The sequence below is a fragment of the Colletotrichum fioriniae genome (assembly GCF_027942845.1).
Source record: "Colletotrichum fioriniae strain IMI 355084 chromosome Unknown scaffold_6, whole genome shotgun sequence".
Taxonomy (NCBI): domain Eukaryota; kingdom Fungi; phylum Ascomycota; class Sordariomycetes; order Glomerellales; family Glomerellaceae; genus Colletotrichum; species Colletotrichum fioriniae.
The window spans coordinates 1,482,753-1,506,155 of NW_027076842.1; the positions used below are offsets into that span (position 1 = coordinate 1,482,753).

General features: G+C 53.8%; 8 protein-coding genes across 8 annotated transcripts; 3 read left to right on the forward strand and 5 right to left on the reverse strand.

Annotated features, from left to right (window-relative positions):
• Positions 1-220: 220 nt before the first annotated feature.
• Positions 221-1,022, reverse strand: GOT1 (Golgi Transport; the record flags this gene model as incomplete). Its single annotated transcript, XM_053189555.2, has 5 exons — positions 221-517; positions 628-643; positions 712-760; positions 857-883; positions 992-1,022. The coding sequence occupies 5 exons, from the start codon at positions 1,020-1,022 to the stop codon at positions 221-223; spliced, it is 420 nt and encodes a 139-aa protein (XP_053053008.2).
• A 1,345-nt stretch (positions 1,023-2,367) lies between these two features.
• N0V96_005828 (uncharacterized protein) lies at positions 2,368-3,003 on the reverse strand (the record flags this gene model as incomplete). Its single annotated transcript, XM_053189554.1, has 1 exon — positions 2,368-3,003. The coding sequence occupies one exon, from the start codon at positions 3,001-3,003 to the stop codon at positions 2,368-2,370; it is 636 nt and encodes a 211-aa protein (XP_053053007.1).
• Positions 3,004-4,315: 1,312 nt separating this feature from the next.
• ARP5 (Nuclear actin-protein involved in chromatin remodeling) lies at positions 4,316-6,764 on the forward strand (the record flags this gene model as incomplete). Its single annotated transcript, XM_065757506.1, has 5 exons — positions 4,316-4,499; positions 4,564-4,884; positions 4,938-5,937; positions 6,002-6,662; positions 6,732-6,764. The coding sequence occupies 5 exons, from the start codon at positions 4,316-4,318 to the stop codon at positions 6,762-6,764; spliced, it is 2,199 nt and encodes a 732-aa protein (XP_065613849.1).
• Positions 6,765-7,614: 850 nt separating this feature from the next.
• On the reverse strand, positions 7,615-8,755 carry N0V96_005830 (uncharacterized protein; the record flags this gene model as incomplete). Its single annotated transcript, XM_053189551.2, is given in 3 exon segments — positions 7,615-8,061; positions 8,281-8,735; positions 8,749-8,755. 3 exon segments carry the CDS (start codon positions 8,753-8,755, stop codon positions 7,615-7,617), a joined length of 909 nt encoding a protein of 302 aa, XP_053053004.2.
• Positions 8,756-12,910: 4,155 nt separating this feature from the next.
• On the reverse strand, positions 12,911-14,302 carry N0V96_005831 (uncharacterized protein; the record flags this gene model as incomplete). The annotated part of the gene is made up of 2 exons (XM_053189550.2): positions 12,911-14,209; positions 14,297-14,302. The coding sequence occupies 2 exons, from the start codon at positions 14,300-14,302 to the stop codon at positions 12,911-12,913; spliced, it is 1,305 nt and encodes a 434-aa protein (XP_053053003.2).
• A 1,346-nt stretch (positions 14,303-15,648) lies between these two features.
• Positions 15,649-16,269, forward strand: N0V96_005832 (uncharacterized protein; the record flags this gene model as incomplete). Its single annotated transcript, XM_053189549.2, has 2 exons — positions 15,649-15,825; positions 16,084-16,269. 2 exons carry the CDS (start codon positions 15,649-15,651, stop codon positions 16,267-16,269), a joined length of 363 nt encoding a protein of 120 aa, XP_053053002.2.
• A 631-nt stretch (positions 16,270-16,900) lies between these two features.
• Positions 16,901-18,063, reverse strand: ERG25_1 (C-4 sterol methyl oxidase; the record flags this gene model as incomplete). Its single annotated transcript, XM_053189548.1, has 4 exons — positions 16,901-17,554; positions 17,619-17,762; positions 17,834-17,945; positions 18,050-18,063. The coding sequence occupies 4 exons, from the start codon at positions 18,061-18,063 to the stop codon at positions 16,901-16,903; spliced, it is 924 nt and encodes a 307-aa protein (XP_053053001.1).
• A 2,459-nt stretch (positions 18,064-20,522) lies between these two features.
• On the forward strand, positions 20,523-22,621 carry NCA2 (Nuclear control of ATPase protein 2; the record flags this gene model as incomplete). Its single annotated transcript, XM_065757507.1, has 4 exons — positions 20,523-20,539; positions 20,627-21,100; positions 21,159-21,693; positions 21,749-22,621. The coding sequence occupies 4 exons, from the start codon at positions 20,523-20,525 to the stop codon at positions 22,619-22,621; spliced, it is 1,899 nt and encodes a 632-aa protein (XP_065613850.1).
• Between the last annotated feature and the right edge of the window lie 782 nt (positions 22,622-23,403).

A 23,403-nucleotide genomic window follows, 5' to 3' on the forward strand; every position in this document is an offset into this window, starting at 1 on the left:
GCGAATTTCGTCGTTTTTAGACAAAGGTCTCGCCCTGGCTCTAATAACCGAAGACAAATTTGCGTATAATTACAAGCCTTTATCAAATCATAGGTTCAGGACCCAACCTGCGCCGTTATGGTATACAATCCCGTCTATACGCTATCCTCCTCATTCCAGTGGCGACCCCCAAAATCATTCATACGTTGATACATCTCATGCCTGCCTTCCAGTGGAATAACTACACGGGCAACTCGGCGTTCCGGCGACCGACGCCAGACCGGTCGACCGCGGTGCCGATATACGGTCCGATGACGGGGATATTGCGCGCGAAAGCGGCAATCGTGCCGAGGAAGTCGCCAAAGAGAACCATGATGCCATAGAGCTCGACGCAGAAACCGATCAGGGGCCACCGTAGCAGGATCAGGGTGAGACCGCCAAAGAAGGCGGCCGTGCCCTTTGCCTTTTGTTTCCGCGCGAAGAAGAGGAGCGTCTTTTGGGGTCCAATGATGATTGTCAGGCCGATGAGGAAGAGGATCTATTTCATTGTAACGGTCAGTTTATGTTCGTATGTGCGTAGGAGATTGTTGGCTTGTCGATTCGTAAGGTGTCTGTGGTCAGGGAGAAGGGAGGAGGGGAGTTTCGTACGTTTCCCATGGCCAGCCTGCGAAAGGATCGTGTTAGCTCTGAAAGTCAAAAGGACGAGGCCCAAATCCGCAAGGAACGACTTACATTGCTCGGTCAAAGAACAGCATCACTCCACCGATGAGGAAGAAACCTCCTGTCGGAAGCGCAGAGAAGTTAGCCCCTGTGAATCCTATTTTCTATGTGTGCTACTCAATGCGCCAGAGAGCTACTGGCGACGGCGCAAACGTACCTCCGGAGCAGAAGATTACTCCAATTTCTGTGAGAACAATGGTCAGCTTCAGTCCTTGACGGTGGTGTACAAGTTGCGCAATATGATTCCGGTGCGGTATTGCTCATGACGGCTAGGCGGCGCAAAGAGACGTACTCTGAGTGTCGGACATCCACATTGACGACATCTTGGGTATATGCTCCTAGCTTCGTTGGAGTTCGAGTTCGAGGTGTGGTGGGATTAGAGGGGGGAGGCTTCAAATCGATCGGATCGTTCGAGAGCCACGTTTGTTCTTGTTTCCGTAGGTAGCTAGCTATACAACCAAAGAGATCCGAAAAGGGCGTTGCAATCGCGTAAAAGAAGATGAGAGATACGCGAGAGAGGATTGGCGTACGCAGGACTGTTGGACTGAGCTGCCGTAATTTTTTTAGATTACCTAGGCAAAGAACAGATCACCAGGGGGAAAGGTGCCGGCCGCTGGCACGCGAGCAGGGGTCTTTGCTGCAGTTCCTAGTGCTTGGCCGCGCCGTCACAGAAAGAACCTAAGTCTTGGGGGTTTGGGGGTGCAGTGCACCAAGAGCCACGAAGATTATGTGGGTTCCCTAAGGTAGGTCGACCAATTACATCGTGGGTGCAATTTTCCCACGATGGATTTAACCCGCGCTGCAGTTGGAAAAATCAACCTGCTTCCTCAACATCAACTCAGTACTGAGTTCGCCTTAAGGGTTTCGACGACACGCGCATCAGACCGGCCAGTTGGTGATAGGACGATCATCAACAGTATAGTCTGGAAATACTGTTGAGCATTTCATTTTCACGTTTGGTGTTGCATGGCGCAACTGGTTTCTCAGATCGCTTCGTCTTCATGAGATTATCCATCTAGGCAACTATTGCGGTGCAGTAGATATATGGAAGACCTCGCGACGGAGCGTTTGAGCTCTGCCATAGAGGTACATGAGCGTCCCTCAATGTTGACACAAGAAGACGGCATCTATACCACCGGCTCTGGCATATATGAGCGAGATCATCCCCAGCTAGAGTTCTGGACTAGAGCAAGTCGAGAGACTCTACAACACAACGGTAAGCAAAACATAACTGCATAGCAGTTCCGCCGCGACGGCTGTAGCTCCAAGCTATGGCAACTGAGTATCGTCTCTCAATACGTTCTCGGTAATCTGTCGATTCACAGGCGAAGAACAACAGTTTATCACGATTAAGCCGGAGTGTCATCTAACACCCTATGCTGAAAGGCGCAGGGCTGCATAGTTGAGATTTGACTTTGTTGGTCGCACATATATAGAAACCCGCAAGCTAGTAGCTGATTCATATGGAATATGACCATCGTATTGACTTGAAAAAGACTCATTCCGCTTGAAAACCCCAGTGACTCCGAAACTTGGTTCATAACCATAGTCTTGACCCCCGTTAACGCCTGAACTATGAAAGCTATTGCATCCTGCCTCGTGCCGCCGCCGGCGTTGTCCGACCCATCCACAAGATGCACCCGTAAGATGTAAAGCAGGAGGCATCCCTTATTTGAGAACAGTATGCGCACCACGCGCTTCAAGATACTGCTCAGCCGCGCCCTGCGGCAAAGTCCGAATCAGCCCAAACACCTCCTTGTCGTGATACCTCAGCCGCGTCTTGGGATCGACGTACGGCGCCGGCAACCCCGTGATATCGCAGTACCGCTTCGTGTGCGCCAGCGACGGCGCCGACTCGACGTTGGTGTACGTAACACTCGGGCCCGAGCCGCCAGCGGCACCACCGCCGTTGGGACGAAGGCTCTTTTCGAGAACCAGCTTCGACAGGCTGCGCGAGGCCTGCGCGAGGTTCGGGTTGTTGTCGTTGTTGTTGCTGCTGCCGTTGCCGGCGGCGGGCGTCGAGGCGCCGCTGGTAGAGAGGCCGTCATCGTCGCCGCCGCGCCCGCCTCGCGTCGTCCGCGCTGGCGTGGCTGCGGCGCTGGCTTCCTCTTGTTGCGGGGTCGCCAGGGCCGAGGCCTCGCGGCGGGAGGCGTCGCCGAGGATGGTCTTGATGTTCTTGTTGCGGCGCTGGTTGGGTTTCCAGGACGGGTTGCGGAAGCTCTTATGGATGGAATGGATGTCGAGCTCGTCGAGGAGGGCTTGGTGGGCTAGTTGCGCCTCTGTAGCTTCTTTCGGGGCCGCCATTTTGGTTGGAAGGTGGTATCGTACGGTTTTGGTGTTTCGGACTGCGATAATAGGGCTTTGCTGTATCAATTGGAGACAGAGGGCTGGTTGCGCAACACGAGGAAGCAGTGGCCCGGTAGCTTATTCTGCCTGTGCTCACCGCTGGGTGGGAGCTCGGTGAGGTCGGTGAGTTGTGCCTAAAGCGCTGTCCGGGTTAAGTCACCTACGACCGTGGTGGGGTACTTGTTACTGAGTAAACAAACACACCACAACCACATATGCGTGCCCAACAAAATGGTATGATATCAACCATAGTCGCTCACAGTGCAGATGAACAGACACGTTGACGAATAGAGTAGGAGAGTCCTCATGAGCATCAACAGAACCTGCTGCTTTCTCGCATCATTACCAATGTGGTACGTCGCTCTCTAACAACTCTAGGTTATCACGACTTACACTGTCCTAGGAGAAACTCAACGAGGCCGTCATGGTCATGAACAGGTCACTGCAGGTAAGTCGCCTTTTCTATATTCTTACCATTTTCCGTGACTGATGTCGGCTTTTAGGAGATCAACATTGAGAACATGAATGTCGAGCTTGTCGCTCAGATGTTTAAGAACTACCAGTCCAATGTCTTGTTCCATCTCGAGGGTACGTTTCTTGTCACTATGCAGACCTTAGTGAAGTAATTTTAACGCTGGACCAGCTACGGACAATCTGAAGCCGCCTGCCTGAACGAGGCGAAACTCGTCGTTAGGTGCTAGGTGTATGGATGAGGAATGAGACAAGACTGATGACATTGCCGGCGCACTTCACAAGCCATAGAGCAGATACCCACTGAGAAGCCACAACTGGAGGATAGCTTCAGAATCCCGAATTGACCGCATTTCCCACCCTTCTCCAAATGACCATAATAAAGGCTGTCGCAAGTTTGGCAGTTATGAAAGTGATCATGACCATTCCCATTTTGAACACTGCACCAAGGGGCGAGTCGTTGGTTGCACTTGATTCACCCACCTATCACTACCTTTGCTACGCTAAGATCGCGTAGCTACGCTGCAACCCGAGCAGCACAAGCCGGCAGGGGTCCACTGAAATTTACAGCCTCGCAGCCTCGCAACAACGGCACATCGCAACTTCATCAACCGTAATCAAGTAGACGCATTGAACGCGACCCACGTGACGTAAACGCTCCCTACCTTAACGATCCTTCCCATTGAAGACGCCGCCAGCTGTACAGCTTCAAATTCCATCATCCACTACTCGTAAATCCCCGAAGCATGGTCCGTCGCACTGCGATATCCTAGACCTTTCCCAACACACGAACATCGCGATGGCGCCCTCAGCTACGGGCGAGCTCCCTCCTCTGCCAGGACCTCCCGAGAGGACATACCCGCCAGCCAAGATCTTTCAAGTCAAGGAAGCAAGGTTCGAGAAGCCGATTCCGGTACAGCAGGATGGACGGGAGAAGGCATTGGCGCAGTCCTCCCGAGGCGCGGCCATTGTAATCGACAATGGTAAGCTCGCAGGCGTTTCCGAAAACGCATATGGCGAAGCGGCTGTCTGACTGACTGTCGATAGGATCTTCGGCCGTCCGCGCAGGATGGTCGTTTGAAGAGACGCCGAGGCTCAACATTCCACCGATCATGGCCAAATACCGCGACCGAAAAGCCGGAAAGACGTATTCCTTTGCAGGCAGCGACTGCTATGCCGACACGACCGCGAGGAGTCACACACGTTATGCGCACGAGCAAGGAACGGGTATCGTGAGCAATTGGGATGTCATGGAGCATGTGCTCGACTACATCTTTCTCAAGCTCGGCTTGAACGGAGATGATGCATCCATCGACATGCCCATTATCATGACGGAGGCGGTAGCCAACTTGCCGTACTCCCGTAAATGTAAGCTGGTCTCTCGCGGCATGTAAAGACCAATAGCTAACGCATTTATGAAGCCATGACCGAAATCATCTTCGAGTGCTACGGCGCGCCGTCTCTAGCGTACGGCATTGACTCCCTCTTCTCCTACACACACAATAAGGGAAACACGGGCATCGTAGTCTCGTCATCCTACACCTCTACACACGTAATACCTGTCTACAACCACAAAGCCCTGCTGAGTCAAGCCACAAGATTGAACTGGGGAGGATGGCATGCGGCAGAGTACTTGCTGAAGCTCATCAGGCTCAAGTACCCTGCTTTCAACGGGAAGCTCAACGTGTCCCAGGCCGAGCACATGCTCCGCGACCATGCCTACGTTTCGAAAGACTACAATACCGAGTTAGGAGGCTACTTGGACTGGACCGGCCTCGAAGACCGGGACATTGTCATCCAGTACCCCTTTACAGAGGAAGTCATTGTGCAAAAGACGGAAGAGGAGTTGGCTCGCATTGCCGAGCGGAAGAAGGAGAGTGGTAGGCGGTTACAGGAGCAAGCTGCAAAGATGCGCCTCGAGAAGCTTATGCGCAAAGAGAACGAGCTTGAACAGTACAAGAAGCTCCAGGTCAAGCTGGAGCAGCAGACCAACAAAAAGGAGGTTAGGCGGTTGCTCGATAGCAACGACCTCAAGGACGAGGCTGCGCTCGAGAGAGCCATCGCCACCCTCGACAAGGCGGTCAAAAAGGCGCGCACAAAGGACGTTGGCGGTGACCCTGCAGAGGAGCAGCAAGAGCCGGTGTTCGACCTCCTCGACGTACCAGACGAGGAGCTTGACGACGCCGGCCTTAAGGCCAAGCGCCAGCAGAAGCTCATGAAGTCCAATCACGACGCGCGCGCGCGCGCCAAGGCCGAGAAGGAGGCCGAAAAGGCCCGCGTCGAGGAGGAGAAGCGGCTGGACATGGAGCGCCGCGAGAACGACCTCGAGGGCTGGCTTGAGGAGAGGCGCCAGGCGCGCGAGGCGACGCTGCAAAAGATGAAGGAGCGCGAGCGCCTCAAGCAGGACCTGGGCAACCGCAAGTCGCTCGCCTCGCAGATCCGCATGAAGAGCATCGCCAACCTCGCATCCGACAACCCGGTCAAGAAGCGGGCGCCGCGGCGGCGATGACGACAATTTCGGACAAAACGACGACGATTGGGGCGTGTACCGCCAAATCACCGTCGGCGACAACAGCGACGACGAGCAGGAGGAGGAGAACCTCGAGGCGAACCTTAAGACGTACGAGGAGGATCTCTTGCGCTACGATCCGGACTTCGGCTACGAGGACACCCATGAGGCCAAGACGGACTGGTCGACGTCGATGCTCCACGCCTTTGCGCGCGGCCCGCGGCCCTTTGACGCCGGCTCCCAGGCCGAGCTGAACCAGATTCACCTCAATGTCGAGCGCATCCGCGTGCCCGAGGTCGTCTTCCAGCCGTCCATTGCCGGCGTCGATCAGGGCGGTCTGATAGAGATTGTCGGCGACATACTCAACCAGCGCCTGGGTGGCGTGCCGAACCGTGGCGATTTCCTAAAGGACGTCTTCCTCACGGGCGGCAACACGCTCTTTCGGGGCTTCGATGAGCGTCTCCGTGAGGGCCTGAGGCCTCTTCTCCCTGCCGGCGCGCCGCTCGCCATCCGCCGCGCCGAGGACGCCCTCCTCGACGCGTGGAAGGGCGCTGCCGGGTGGGCTGGGTCGGATGCCTGGAAGGCTGCTACTATTACGCGGGAGGAGTATCAGGAGAAGGGTTCCGAGTATCTCAAGGTGAGTTTACCCAAATCATTTCCCCTGTTTTTGAAACCAGAAAAACAAACTAAGATTATTTGACTATAGGAGCATGACCTGGGCAATACTTCATATGTATGATTACTTAACAAAAGGGGAGAAAAATGAGATCACAGAACGGGGGGCGCTTTGCAGCAGTGGCAACTTTTTTTACGGCTAGGGAACGGGACGTCTAAAGGGGCGAGGGAAAGAAAGGATGGGAGAAATTCAAATGCCGGGCTTTTTATGTCAACTTATCTTTACATCTTACACGTCCTTCGTGCCAGTCTGCCACACCAGTTTTATTGATGAAGAAACAAGCCAAGCTTTGCTATCCCTTCACGACTTGGACATGCTTTGACTTACGTCCATTTGTATTTCCGCGTGAGCGCAATATTTGACCGATTCCTTGTCACATCGCGCCGCTTAGATAGGGGACGGAGGGCGGGAGGATCAGAAAGAAGACATCCAATACAAGGCCATGCAAAACAGAATTTCTGCGGAGACTAATCTGTAATGAGACTTTCGAACGATGCCTAGGTCTTCCTCTTGGCTTCATGATAATGAAGCGTTGTCCGAGGTGATGACCATGGGCCCCTTTCTCGATGTATATTTGCGTGTAGAATCGAGGGGGGCAAAATGACCAAAAATCAAAGACAAAGCCCGAGCTCGCCTCGAGATTCCTATCAAGTTCCCATCAGGCCCTCAAATTTCCACCGTTCGACACTCTTCACTTCTCGTGTCAGTGTTACAAGCACGAATCCCTACATCATCTCTCTTTTGAAGAACTCAAACCCGAGGGCATTGCAAACAAAACACCCACAACGGGTGGATAGAAGCCATGCCGGTAACGCCAGTCCACTAGTAATATCTTGACAAACCATTGTACCGCAACGCCAGCGACGTGAAAACCATGATTCAAATGCGACGCGTCCTCGTTTTCTCGGCGCGCTCACATGGACGCAGTCGGAGCCGGAAGGCCATCCGGCAGCGATGGGTCAACAGGTCCATCAGGCTCACGTTGCGGCTCCTCCTTGGTCACCACCTCGGGCCTTGTGAACTGGTCTCTCTGCGCAAGCTGCTCCTGGGCCTGCAGACCGGCCACTGCCTGCGCAACGGCTTCGAGAGGGCCAGCACCCGCATTGGTGGGCGGAGCTTCAGGCCCACTTGTCGGGACCGAAGGGGGCGGGAGCGCAGGTTGCTGAAGGTTGACATTGGGCGGCGGCTGAGGGATCTCGGTCTGAAGATCGAGCAAGCGTGACTGGAGGTGAATCACGTACTCGCGCAACGCGTAGTTCTCTGACTGCATCGTCTTGTACTGTCCTTCCATTTCCATATAGTCTCTAACTTGCTGCTCAAGCTTCTTGATGTATCCTTCCTTTCGCTGACGGAAAGCTCTCTGTGGCGCATTCAAGTCAGCTCAAGCTCATGATTAGGTCACATTGGAAATTCTGAAGTGGGCGCGCCGGATACAATCGGCACTATCGCAGTGATTGGCTGACGAGCCAACAATAGTGTCCCATATATCAGGAGCACTGCGACAGTCGTCTGCGATATGCGCAAGGCATATCACGCGCCATTGACCCAGCACTACCCTTCCTCATTGTGATGATCGTACCTGGGCAGCTCGGTTTTGCGCGGCGCGCTTGGATTGTGACAATTCGCGCTTAGCTTTGCGACCCTCTGCGCCGTCGTCCAAGTCCATTTCTGTAGGAGAATGGGTAGGAGGCGCGGTAGAAGGGCCGGCAGTCGTCACCGGAGGCGCGATTTGCTGCTGCGGTTGAGGTGGTACACCGGCGGGCATCATGTTGACGGCTGGAGCGTGCGTGATTCGAGCTCGGAGATCAGGGTGGATATGCGCTTCCGGGTCGGCCTGGTTATTAACTATCGGCGGCAAGACGTCAGTGGGCGATGTCGAGCCGTTACTATAGCCATGTACCGGCGGCGGTGGTGACGCGGTCAAAGGGTTGGGAGCTTGAGGGCGAGCTCCGCGAGCTGGGCCGGTCGCGTTGTCTGTTGAGCCGGGCGCGGTGTGCTTGCTTAGTAGCTCAAGCTGCGCGCGCAAGTGGGCGTCTATGGAGAGCACATATCATGTCAGCAAGCAGTGTCCAAGTTCGGTGTAAAATTAAAACTCGTCATCAAAGACTAGTGAGATTCAGGGACCGTTTTGGCTTGAAAAGGTAAGATAAATCGAGGCTCGAAAGACTTGAGATGTTGGCGTTGTCGCCGGAGCAGCAGGGATATTTGGGGATGAAAGATGCGCCGTGGGACGATGGGGGAAGGTTTGAAAATGGACCATTTGACAACCGCATAAGCCGGATTTTTGTCTTTGATTCGATCTGACTCTGTTTAAAGCTTCTGTCCATACAGAAAGAAACGAGAGCAATCATGTATCTCAGACAGCTGCTGGCCTGCAGTAGTCGCTGATGGACGGGAAGCTGATGGGGGAAGGGGAGTGATTACATATCAACGCTGGCGAGAGGTAGCCAGGCCTCTCCTGGGATATAGCAGGTATTGATGATTGTAACGTAGTTTAAAGTGAGAAAGAGGATTCGTCTCACTCAAAGTACATGAGATCCGAGCCAAGTACAATGTACTGAGTAGTGAATGAAAGATGAGGTAAGGCAAAAGGCTAGGGCAGTTGCCGGAGGGCGGATTTGCGAAAGAGGTGGAAGAGGGATAGAGGGCAATGGTCAGAGAGGAACGGTACGGGATCGACGGGGTTTGGCAGAGCGCTCGGTGGTCGGGCGAAACGGCGAGTTGGTGGGATGAATAGAACAGGACATGAGGATAGGAATCGGGAAACAGAGAAATGAGAAACGAGAGAGGTGAGTAGTAGCTTACCTGTGTTAGTGGTGGTATTCGCAGAGGACGAGGGTGAAGCGCTCTGCATCTTCAAGCTCCGGTTCTGACTCAGCATGAAGGGAACGGAGGATTGATTACTACAGGCACCCGACCAGGACTTATAAAGAGGGCCCGGATGATGAGACTGGATGAGACGGAGTACCGATGCGGCAGTTCAACGAATGTTTAGGTAATCGTCTGCGACCTTAGCGCGTCGTAGAGGAGGGGAAACCTGACGAGGGTGTGGGTAATTTGTACGTGGTAACGTAAGGTATTCCGTAGGTACCGTACCTGTTCCGGTGAGGTAAGGACCCAAAGTATGAGGTGAGGCGGAGGTAATGGGAGGTAAGAGAAAGGTCGGGTCGCTCAGCTTGGACCTCTTTTTTTTCGTGTGTAATCCGCGGCAGAAGCATGCAATCTGCGTCGGGTCTGATCTGCTGCTTGGGTTGGTGACTGGTCCGCTTTCTCCAGGTGCAGCCAGGTGTACCGTGTGGGAGAAGCTTTCCGAGAAGAGGTGGTTGGAGAAGCACGTTCGACGCGTTGAGTGTATCGAGTTGTCCTGTTTTTGTTCTTGTCTGCCAGTCTTTCTGTTCAAGGAATTGCAATGGGAAAAAAGTCTCCAAGCTTTTCGCCGAGTGGAAAGAGAGCAGAGACGAAAAAAACCGCGTGGCTGGGAATGAAGGATCTGTTGGCTGTTTGATTGATTGATTGGGAGAGAAAGAAGAGGGACGCGACGAGGAGGAATCTCGGTAGGGCGGAGGCAGGCAGGTGCAGGCAGCTCGTTGCTTCCAGGTTGTCGGGGGAAGGCAAGGTGCTTTGGCGTGTGTACCTGCCTTGAGCTTGCCATGTACCTTTCCTCGGTACGTACCTGGCTTCACTCCTTCAAGTCCTGCCCCAACCCGATGTGTGGTACCTTCCAGCGTGCCGTCAAGCGGGATGAGGAAGGTGACTGAAAGCGCTCCCCAGAGCCGACGGGGTCAGGTCAGGAAACACCCAACCACCTTAGTCAACACAGGAAGGTCCCATGTGAGCAGGTGGCTTTACCTTGAAGATGAGGTAAGAAGACAGACATGTTAGGTTGCAAGTCAAGCTCTCGCCCGACGAGGAGACGAAAGATCTTCACTTCGAGCCATAGGTAAGCAGGCAGGCTAGAGCTGCTTGTGAGCCTGCCAATCTGCGCATATTGACACTGAATCTACCTTACCTTACCTATGTGCTTATGCATCGGGCTTGGAGCTGAGAGCCCAAACCTTGAGCTGAAAGCATGTGTGCTCCCACCGCGACAGCTCAACTTACATCTGCGGTGTAGCCTTACTTTCTCCTTCGGGCGGCGCTGGCGAAGATGCTATGTCTGGCAGCACGACTCTGCCACGTGATTCCCACCGGTGTGCCACGCTAGGCATTATCTTCTGTTGCTATACTCACCATCCCTATCACTATCTCTCTTCGGACTTCCATCTTATAAGAGCAAGGCAGTCCTCCCCCCCTAGCTACCTACCAGTGGGTAAACAGCACAGGATACGGAGATAGGACAAACAGGGGCGGCAGGAATAAGATTGTGGAAGCACGTTGAAATCAGCTGTCCGGACTTTGTTGTCGGCCGCGGACCAACGACAACTCATTCCCCAGATAATTCATTGCATGCTCAAGTCAATGTCGTTCGTGAATCCGAACAGTCAGCAAGCCTGGTTTGTCAGCAATCAAGAAATGGCACGTTCCGAGTTGCGACAATTCATCTACAGACCACAGGGAGGAAGACTATTTGCGGGCCAAATTGGCCTACCGCAACTTACATCATCCAACAGGTTTCTCCACAGGGACTAACCCGACAGCAGAGGCTGCTTGTGATTGGAAGGGCGACGCGACGGACTTTACGAATGGCCGATGACAGGTAGGGCGAGACGACTGGAAAAGTCGCCGGAGCCACTCGGCACCCTAGCAGGCCGCAGACAGCAGACCAGAACGATCGTGGAAGAACTTTACCCTTGCCGAGTACCTTATTCCCGCAAGTCCGATTCCTATGCGAGGTGAGTGAGTGCAGAAGTAGACTGAGGGAGGGTTGATAGTCAAAGAATTAACCGACCTCTCAATGGAAGTACCCAGCTTGAGTAGGAAATATCCCGCCGAGGCACGCATGGCTTGCGCCGGGCATCAAAACCTACCTGGAGGGTACGGATGTTTAACCAAGGCACGGAAGGCAACTCGTACAGTCGTATCCGTACGTACGGAGTATTACTGCCAGGAAATCCCTCTTTTCCTTCCCATGCGTACCATGCTGAGGTGGAAAGCGGCGGGAAGGGATGGGGTACCTATACGGGCTTTCCTCGGTCAACACGTACCGCGACTCCCGGTGTTTGACTTACATAAGCCCGATGGCTTGGCGCGTCTGGCATGCGGCGCCAGATGCCCTGTGCTGCAGCTTTGGCGGAGTCTGTGCGCGGTTCTGGAAAACAACCGTGACAACACACACACTCCGAGGTTCACTCACACGGCCTTTTTTAGTCAACCAATGACATATTACACGTACGGTGATGCGTTCCATCTGCTGCTGTCCCGGTTGGATGTGCTGCTGGCTTGTCACCGGCGACTTGAAAGTTGGAATTCAGAAGAGACGCTTTCAATGTTGCAAGTCTGTTCTTATTTTACTAACGTAAGGTAGATCTAGTGTACCTAGGCGGCTGTCAAGATCGCATGATGCAGCGGTAGTCCGCGCGCCCTTCAGTCAGCACCACTGAGTTGACTGTAACGTTGCCCAGTCTCTCTTCTTCGACATCGAGCTTGCATTTGCAGGTGCTCAGTGCGGCTTCATGCAGCTCGACCCTTCAGAAAGCATCTAGTGAAAATTCCGAAGCTATCGACATGCTACGATCAACCTACCTCACATCCCTCCACAGGCCTGTTGATGGAATGAGGCAAGTAAGTACGGGTTGGGAAGTATAATACGTGGACCAGGACCATCACACCGCAGTGAATGCCGGCATCTGACGGTAGCGAATCCAAGATCTCGACCTGCTCAACGCTCAAGACCTAGGTGTAACGGAACAAGAAGTCTCCTGGCGATCTTAATCTATTCGAGGTGTCGGGGCGAGAGCATGCCCCAATTTGCGCTTGGGCGGTTCCTACAGACCATCCATCATATCCGTATTCTATAGAGTATATTCGGAAACGGAGAATGGGCGGTGTGTGGCTGTGATAATGCACTTGATCCGGTTGTATCTGGGCGAGCAGCTCGTTTACTGAAGTAAAGCCAGCATATCGATACCGTCAATGAAAAGACAAGGTTTATACATGTATGGTGTCGTTCAAGGAGCTATCAGTTGAGCTGACGATCGACTTATATACTCATCACTGATCAGTGACCAACCCTTGCAGTCTGAGATATGCTGCAAGCATCCTCCCGATTATCATGAAGACTTGAACAACTTGCCCCCTTTCCAGACATGGGTAATGTTCTCCTTGTCCGTCAAAATCTCAATATCCTTCAACGGATTCTTCGCAACAGCAATCAGATCCGCATCATACCCCTCCCTAACCTGACCGCTCAGCGGCGCCATCCCGCCCAAGACCTCAGGCGCGTTCGCCGTGCCAGCCTCGATAGCCTCCAGCGGCGTCATGCCGTTCTTGACTGCCCAATACAGCTCCCGCGCATTCTTCCCGTGCGCCAGCGGCTTCGTCCGGTCACTGCTCCACGTGTCCGTCCCGAGCGCGACTTTTACGCCTCTCCCGATGGCAAGCTGATACGAGTCCGCCGCCCTCTGCACGAGCTTCACCAGCTTCCGCGCCAGCGGCGGCGGCAGCTGCGACGGGTCCGCGGCCAGCGTCATGATGGCGTGCTGCGTCGGCACGAAGACGGCATCCCGCTCCAGCATGAGGTCGACGGCCTCGTCGTCGAGGTAGCACCCGTGCTCGATGCTCTTGACGCCCGCGCGTAGCGCGGCCATGATACCCGCCTTACCTATGGCGTGGGCGCCCACGGCGCGCCGGCTGCGGCCCGCTTCCTCGACAATGGCCTTTAGCTCCTCGTCGGAGAATTGCCTGTCCTCCGGGTCGTCCAACAGGCTGAGCACGCCGCCGCTGGAGCAGATCTTGATGCAGCGCGCGCCGCGGCGGACGAGGAGGCGCACCTGCTTCGTGCAGTCCTCGGGCCCGTCAGCGATGGAGCAGGCGCCGCCGCCGCACTTGGCAAAGTCGAGGACCGTCTGCATAGGGAGAGTGTGCTGGTCGCCGTGCCCGCCGCTGATGGACATGGCGGCGATGGAGGAGTAGACGTTTGGTCCCACGAGGCGGCCCGAGTCGATCCCCGGGCGGAGGTCACCGGCGTAGCCACCCAGTTCGCGGACAGAGGTGTAGCCCGCCATGAGGGTGGCCTCTAGGTCCTGGACGATGACGGCGCCGATGAGGGCGTTGGAGCCCGGGAGGACGTTGAAGATGCCGTCGCTGAAGCCGGTGACGACGTCGATGCCGAGGAAGTGGACGTGGACGTCCCAGAGGCCCGGCATGAGGACGGGGACGTGGAGGGGGTGAGGGAGCGATATTTTTGAGGGGAGGGTGTCCCGCGGGCCGACGTGGATGATCTTGTCGTCTGAGATGGCGACGGCAGCGTTCTCTACCGGGGTGCCGCGGCCTGGAATGAGGAGGTCGGCGGTGATGAGGGTGATGGCCGGATCTGCTTCTGGCTCCTGTACTCGTTGTGAGGCCATTGTCTGGGTTTGGTGGGTGTTTGGCAGTGTAGTGTCCGTTGGCTGAGTGTTTGATACGGACTCTTGCATCTCGTGAGGTCGATGTGGTACACGCATCTTGAACGACTTGCAGAGGACTTTAGTTGTGTAGTCCGCGAGTTAGATTTCTGCCCAATGAAAAGGTACTAGCAGGCGCACGCAATTAAGCTGGAGCTACAAACAATTAGCCAAGTAAGAGCTACTTGAGATGAACTTTGAGAGTTGTGTATCTTACATCATGAAAGTCTATGTTCGGGGCGTCATCATTTAGTCAAGTCTGAACGTGTGTGGTTTAGGTGAGCGCGGGGTAGCGAATCCCGACCATTCTGCAATCCACCATGCTACCAACCTCCTCCACCCCGGTATCCGGGAAACAGGCAACGTTTTCCTGATATTGGCGCTTGAGCTGATCAATGGATTGTTGCTGCAGATACATGCAGGGGGATGCGATATAACGGCGCGGTCTGATAATCGACCTTCAGAATGTGGGAACGCAGAGGTAAGCTCAGTTCGAGACCGATGTATTCCCCGTTGCGCGAGCTTTGGATACTATAAAGCTATTCCCTCCACCTCTATTCTGATTATCGCCAACTTCGGCCTCGTGATCTTCATGGCCGACATTACCTCCTTAATTATCGTTATCGTTGACTTATATTGTTTTCATCATCCTCATTATCCTTGTCATATTAACATAGCCTTGATAGATACGGAGTAGGCACCCGGGGGCAGGAAGGATGTAAGACAGTGATAGAAGACGAATGTCTCGGGTCAATACCTCTATAATCCAAATATTAAATGTCAGTTATCGACCCATCTCGAGTGTAAAATTTGGGGTCCTTGAGCAGTAGATTGATATAATGATTTTACAAGGATATAAAACTTAGACTTTTGAGCTACCTCGTCTTGACGTTCTACTTGCAGATTTGATCCTAGTTCTGGAAAGTACAACTAGCTTGTGAAATAACCCATGGATCCTGTGTTTCAAGACTTCTTGCGAAAGAATTAAGTCAAGTCTTGGTGTAAGCATCTCGAAGGGTATTAGAGACAGAGTCTAGACATTATTGCAAACATAGAGCAAAATCAAGTGTTATCAGGCAACCTTATCCATCTCATATGTCTCCACATAAGCTCAACCGCAAGTACCTGCAACAGGGGTACACCTCTAACAGCATCTTAGGCTTCAACCACCACACCAGAACCCTACATCTGCAACTCAACTACAAGAACAACGTCACCTAAGTCCAATCGCAACAAACACCCCCTCAGAGATGAACACTCCAGCCCGTACCCTCCTCCGCCGCATCGCACACTGTACTCCGCGACCTCTCACCTTGACACCATCCCGGCTCTCAAACGCAGCAACATCCCCATCGCCCTTACAAAACTTCACACAGCACCAGTCCGCACCGCGATACCAGAGAACAATGTCAACCACACCCGCCGCCGCGGCGTCCACGCCGCGCTTCTCCAAGGGCTCCGACGAGTCTTCCCTCTCCTCGACGCTCCAGACGCTGCTGGGACAGGGACGGGGCTGGACGTTGGTCAATGACGGCGAGGCCGTTGAGCGGAGCTTCAAGTTCAAGAACTTTGCAAAGACATGGGTGCGGATCCTTCTCCCGTCTCTTTATTTTTCTTCTTCTTTTATATGTCTCCGTCGGGCCAATGTTTAATGAAATGTTTAATGAAATGTTTACAAAGAATCATCGATGAATGGAATCGACTGCTGACGAGTGTAACAAAAAGGACTTCATGACAGCCGTGAGCCTACAATGTAAAATCCACAATCATCATCCAGAGTGGTCAAACGTAAGTCCAAAGCACGCCTGTCTTCTCTCCACGGGCTAAAAGCAAGAGGGCAGGTCTACAACACAACCTTTATCCGATGGACGACACACGTTCCAAAGGGCCTGTCAGACAAGGACCTCAAGCTCGCTCTCATCTGCGACGCGCTGGCAAAGGACTTTGGTGAGGTTGAGGTGCCGGCTTCCGAAGCCTCCACCGGCGAGGGGAGAGACTGTCAGCTGCGGTATCCGAGGCCTGGCTGACAAAGCGGCGGGTACGGCTGGAGACTGCTGCACGCCGAAGAAGTGATGCGTGGTTGTCGCCCTTAGCCACGGTCCCGTTAAGCCAGCCTCAACTCAACTTCGGATCCGAGGTCCCCGGGGGTTCAGCTATTCTCCTCATCACCGGGCCCCCTGTACGACAGTTATATACAACGTTGTTGATACACCTAAAACATACAGACACGTAAAACGGAGCATTAGAAGAACGAATGTTGTGCTATGATTAAGTAATCTACTACAATGCCAGTTATATGGGCGGCCTTCCCAATATATACGACAGAATTCGCATAAGTGGTTTCGTCTTTTTTTCGCACAACCGTCAATACCTCTTTCAAACGCCGCTCCAATGATAATTACGTGACTTTGATGATATGGCCTCGGTTATCCGGGCCCGTGTCGTGTCGCTTTCCCTTGCGGTATTCCGTTCCTGCCGCGTTCTATACATCGTATCATGAGACACCACCCCGCGGCCGGTGTGTCCAGCAACGCGCTCCAACCGCCATTTGTGAGCGCATCCGTCGTTCTCCCAGGGCACTGAGCATGGCCCCAGTGCTTGGTGATGTGCGTACTTTATGTCGCAAAAACGGCTTCACAGCCATAGCGGGAAGTGGATTTACTGAGACTTTTGCGCCTTGATGGCCTGGATCTTCTTCTCGCGGCGCTTCTTGTGAGCCTCGAGACCGGCCTCGGTGTCGAGGCAGTAGTCCCACCAGCGGAAGCTGGAGGCGTAGTTACCGATGAACTTCTCGTGGTGGAGATCGTGGTGGTCGGCACCGGCCCAGAAGGGCAAGAAGTGGCGCAAGCTCCAGGGGAAGTCGTAGCCGCTGTGGGCATCGATAGCCTGGAAGAGACGGAGGACGATCCAGGCGTACATGGTCAGGAGGTGGAGGTCGCCGGTGAGGGTGACCCAGAAGATGGGCGAGCCGACGATTCCGATGCCGAGGAGCATGACTTCGATGGGCGAGGCGTACTCGGCAGCGAGACCGAAAGGCGCAGAGTAGTAGTGGTGAAGCTTGTGGATGGCCTTGTAGAGAGGGCCGTAGTGCAGGGCACGGTGGAACCAGTAGTGCCAGGTATCCTCCATGACGAAGAAGATGGAGATTTGCATGGCCATCTTCCAGAGAGGCGGGAAGGGGACGTTGTACTCCATGCCGCACCACGTGGCGAGGGGGTGGAAGAGCCAGATCTGGGGGAGTTCGACGGTGAAATGGCTGATGAGGACGACCATGGCGCAGTCCCATTGCTCCTTGAGTGTCGGCATTTTTTGCTACTTGAGCGTCAGCGCATACATCCAGAGTATTCAGATGACAGGATGCGGAGGGTTTGCTTACAGGTTGAATCTTGTACTTGTGGAACCAGGGGATGAGGTCGAAGATGATGAAGGGCAAACTGCGGCCAAAGTAGACGGTCTCGTGCATGACGAAGCTCATTATGCCAGTGGCGAGGGTGTCATTCTGCATCCAGAGATACCAAGCCTAGAAGGAAGGTGTCAGTCGCATTGTAGTGACATTTGTTGGCACAGGCACGCGATGAGGTGTGAACGTACGGCCCAGAGGCGCTCAAAGTAGTTGAGCTGGACATTGTACTTGGAAACCTCCTCGAGGACACTGAAGTACGGCTGTGTGTGGTTGAAGGCGGTGTTGATGACGGTCGAGTTGCTGTTTCGCATAGAAACAGGTCAGTGATTGTTTGCTTCAAGATCGTGTTCGAGGACTAAAGGGGGCGCGCCATGGATCGGAGGAAGATACGGGGCCAAACTCACATGAAAGCGGCCATGATGGCGGGGAGCGCAAGTTTGCGACTTTGTGTGCTTCAACAAGTGTGGAATTACAGATGTGTATGAGAAAAGCCAAAGTTGGCGAAGAGGAAGCTGGGGAGGGAAAGAAAAGACAGTCGCAACTCCTTCAACAATGCGCCCAGGGTGATGTTTAGGTGGCGATGGGAGGTTTAAGGGAAAAAAGGACGGCGGGCGGCAAGGTCAAGGGTCCAGGGCCGGGTCTTGTTGAGGTTTTATCCATGGATCATTTCGGTTGACGGGGAAAGGAAATGGCACCTGCGTCTCTGGTGCTTGTCACCACAGAGAGAGAGTGAAAAAAAAAAATACTTACCTTACTCACTCAAGATGACTTAACATTAGGTTAGTTCTGGAATTGTGCTAGGTACCTTATGAAAACGCCCCTGTGCATCTCTCGCCCTTTCTGGGCGACAGCGTGGGGACGTTAGTTGCGATTTGCCCATTCTTGTGCCATGAGCCAATGAGAAGCTGCACTTGAACATCGAACCATGCAGCTCGTGGGTCCTTCCGTCTTCCGTGGTGGGCTTTGGCCAGTGGGAAGCAGGCGTGCCCTGGCGACTGGGTCGGGCGGTGTGCGAGATTTCGGGAGGCAAAAGGGTGTGTGACAGCTGCGCCAGGCGTTGTTGGCTCTGGCCCTCTACCAATCGTAGGGGGGCCGAGGGGGAAAAAGCCGAACAGGCGGGAGGCACGGGGCAGGGAAACATTCATGGATGGGACAAAGCTCCTTTCTTTCTTGTGCTGTTTCTGAGCCTTCATCAAAGCCAGACACCTGAAGTAAGGTTCGTAGAGGTAAAGCTCCTGACGAAGCCAAGCACTTGAGATAAGGTAGCGGCAGTCTAATTCAATGTCAACCTCTCCAGCTTACTCAGACCTCAATTGGAGTTCTGAGCTTTGATCCAATGTCGGCATCATCTTCTCAAGAAGCACTTATGCAAGAGCATTGCGACCCGTCGCGGGTAATCAAAGGAGGCCGATATCAGTCACCCTTCTACCTAGGTGGGCAGGGCTGTCTTATCGCCGTGCATGGAACGCCTGGCACCTCGCACCTCGACTTTTTGGCTTGCTACGCTCACCTTTTGCACCGGTACGTACCCTGCCTCAACCCGAATACGATGAAGGAGGGGCACGTTTCCAGGTTGCGCGTCGCACGTCTTTGCCAAAGGAATTCGCTTTGGCCTAACGCTACCCGTTTTGCCCCCGTTAGCTCCAACACAGGTGCTCAAAAACACAAGCCAGAATAATCTTCAATGACAGTGACATGCTCCACGCCTCCGAATCTACCACATCCGATTGCCGATGAGATCCATCTGACCTCCTCCGCGGCGTAGCCCTGGCCCAGCTGCCAAATAACCCGGCCGTACCCACCGCTGGGACGCTCCAGCAGCGCGAAGCATGGGGTGTCGTGGATGCTCATGTCAAAATGGCGTGTTCCGGTCAAGCTTGATCCGATACATGTCTACCTTGAAAGGCCCAGCTTGGTAATGGCTAGCACTACTTACTTTTGTATATTTCCAGTCGACAACACTTCGAAAGTCCTCGTCATCCTTGTGTGTCAAGCACAAGTTGAGGCTTGGAGCTCATGATGTCTCCGCGTCCTTAGATACATGAACGATGAAGCCAGACTGACAAGCCCGAGCTATTGTACCAAACAAGCCTGTGGTTGCCACTGACCTGTCATCCTTAATAATGATAGGATTAGTCCAACTTGCTCCTATTTTGAACATTTAAACGCTACTAGATCTGCAGTATCTGATGCCGGAAAGTCCTTTGCGGCCACATACCATACGAGCAACCAAAGCGCAACATAGCTGGTGACCTCAGGCGGCGCAGTCGCAGATCGCCATCGTTGAATGGGGTTCGTCAAGTATGTCAGTAAAGATACACTCAGATCTGGAACTCATATACTCCAGCACGGCCACTGGTAACGCCTCTTTGGTTGATAAACGATCTATCTGATATGCTTGGCTTGGCAGGCCTATAGTCGGGCCCAAACTGTCTGAACATAATGAAAGGGCCTCAAAGAATGGAGATGCCTTTGAGGAGCTCGAATATTCGAAGTAAACGAACCTCCTTCGCCATAAATCCAAACTGGGCTTGTTCATAGGTAAAAGCAGACGCAGGATGAGTAGCTCATCCCCAACGAATGGCACCATTCCTACAGTCCAGCTCCGTCAGCGGCGCTGGCTGACTAAGGCACCCAAGAGACCCCACCTGTCATCCCACGTCCTCTCCAGTCGCCGCTCACCGCGTTGTCGGCTGCAGGCTCGCCCAAGTTGCCCGGGGCATTCGCTTACCTGATGACGTCTAACCCAAACTTCTACTACTGCATTCTTCCATCAAATTCAACCTCACACGACTACAATCCTCACAGTCTCGAGAGTTCGACCCAAAACCGATCCATGAAAGTGGAGGAGGAGTGCTCTCTGAGTGAGAAGCTATAATGTCTGTTGTTGCCGAGTCAGTATTCCGTCCCATCTCTCCTTGACTTCCCGTCATCCCAAACAAAACATTTGAATGTTGACATCAACCCTTCCCTGCACCTAGCCAAGTCCGCCGCTTAGATGCGCAGCTGGATCGGATTCCACTAGGTCTGAGTCTATCTCAAGAAGATGGCGAGCTGTCTGCCGAAGAGCATGGCATTTTTCACTCGGCCACCGTAGACGCCCTGTCGTCGCCAAGGATTGAGGAGCTCCTACACATCGTTAGGGCTCTGTCCACCACTTCAACTTCCTCATCTCTACTCCCCGCTCAGAGGATTCGTTCTCTACTGCAAGAATCCAAACTTGCCGAGTGGGACTTCCAAGCGGAGCAGGATGACGAGGCTAGACGAGGCCCATACCAGTCAGAGATCGAGTGGCTACTCGTTAGCAAGGCTACCGTTCAGACTTACGGTATCATTTTGAACACGCTCCTGGATCAGATTATCCCTCTCAGTGATGAGATGTGGTACTGGGACGAAGTGTTGAGCTCGTATACTTACAGCAGTCTCTACACTGTCCAGACGTCACCGTTGCGTTTGTGGGCCTTGACCAAGGACGTCTACCACGAAAGCAAGCACAGAATTCGGGAATCTTAGCCAAACGCCGGGCGATATTGTCGCATCCACCCGGACAGGATTATCGCAGCAATGGAAACAATTTTACGGCATCGTACGGGACAGCATTCGGGACTCATCGATCACGACCCTTCAGCGCAAGGTCCTATCGCCTGTGGCCCTTAGCCGCGGCGAAGCTCGGAGGAAACTGGCACATCTCAGGCGCTTGCGGGATATGATCGCAAGCGGTCTTGGTGTGCTCGTTGACGAAGGTTTGACCTTTGGAGGAGACGAAGACGATGATAAGAGCGAAGCTGGCGTTAACAGCCATGACTGGAAAGGCGTGGTTGAGCGAAGCGTGGCTCTTATGGACATGGTTCTTAAGGAGGCCTTGACTCTCGAGTCTGGCGTCAACGATTTCGAGGACAAAGTGTTCGCTGGAGTCGAGGAAGACCCCGAGCTTAGCATTCACATCGAGGACGCCAACGCTCTGGAGAAGCCCTCCGTGCTCGCTAGACGTCTCCTTAACCTCCTGGATAACGGCCTTCCCAACCACGTCATGTCTGCGCAGCTGCTTGTTCGAGAGAACGGCCGCCCGTCGAGATTCATCCGATACTGGTTGCCTGCAACAGCAGCACTGCTTTCCTCCACGACTGTCCTTCGGCTTCTTTGCCAACAGACGCGCAGAAATAATCAGCTGGATTCGGGATATTGGATCTACGGTGCGAGACTTCTGGTTCAACTGGGTTATCGAACCGACACGTAAGATTGTTGGAACTATTCGACACGATTCGAGCAGCGAGATCGCCATCATGAGCCGAGACAGCTTGAAGGCCGATCGGGAAAGCTTGGAGCGCATGGTTGTGGACTTTGCTTTGGACAAGCCTCACTTTGCAGGTGACGGGTCCTCTCTCACCGACGCCCAGATCGAGATTATCCGCACCAAGGTCAGCGAGGGAGACGTCACGCCGGTTCTGCGTGCGTACGAAAAGGATTTGCGGACTCCCTTTGTCGGTGCGGTGAAGGGCGACCTCGTCCGATCACTGCTCATCCAGGTGCAGAAGACCAAGGTCGACCTGGAGGTCGCCATCAGCGGCATCGACTCTCTCCTCAAGAGCCAGGAACTGGTGTTTGGGTTTGTGGGTCTGACGCCTGGTGTGCTTGTCTCTATTGGCATTATTCAGTATCTTCGCGGCATCTTTGGTGCTCGCAAGGGAGCCCGGCAAAGCCGCAAGACTGGACAGAGCATCAGAGTGCTGCGCAACATTGACCGGATCTTTTCAGAGGCGACGCCTTCTCAGAACAACCTCCTCTCCTACAAGGACCACGGCCTCCTGTTGTGCGAAGTCCACGTGCTGCGCAACTTGATGCAGAGAGTGCTGCCACGCGACAGGCAGCGAGAGTTCCTCGAGGATTTGGATGATCTTGCCAACCTGAAGGGGATTCAGGTGCAAGTTAGAGCTTTGGATCGCATTCGCTGGGCGTACGCCAAGTGGCTACAGTAAAACAACGAAGGACGGAGAACCTCGGGCGCAATAATGATTCGCATGGATACACGGTCTTACGGATTTGAGCTTCAGCATTCAGGTTACTTTACTACGCACAGCGGGAACGGCCTTTTTCGGTGGGACCTGTACCACATCTGTACACCACTGGAGGCCTTCATGAATTGTCAACGGAGCATCGCACATTGGTACCGGAGCTTAGCAGGCGGCATTTGTCACTAGGAAAGGTGTTTAGACCAAAAGTTGAATTGAAGTGCAATTAAACGGGTGACGTATTGGCCAACGAGTGAACGTGAGGGAGGCTCAACAATGTCTCTTGTGACCATGGAACGACCGCCAGCCAGGATGCTCGGGCGGCGGACGCGTGACCCAGTTCTGGCTGGATCTGGACCTGGACCCTGAGGCGAGACAGTGCGATGACGTTTGGTGTGGCTTCGTTGGTAGCCACCTGAGTCCCGACAAGTCTGGCAAAGGCGGGAGGGAGACCGAGCACATTTGGCAGCAAAGGGGGTGTAGTGCCACGGCAGAGACAACGCATCAAGTTTTGAGATAACGACTAGGTTGGTAGACAATTTAATACCTGGTGGCTGAGGTGTTGCTGGCATATCGCTTCTATGGTGAGCGAGCCTGGCGATACCCCGTCCTTTGATGGCTGCCATCATGGAAGTACGCTGAAGTGCTGTCTGTGTATTATTCCCCCAAATTTTCTCTTGGTGTTCTGCAACAGGGTGCTTGGATCGACCAGGGAAGTTTTGCTTCTTTTAACCTTTCGCTCCCCTCCG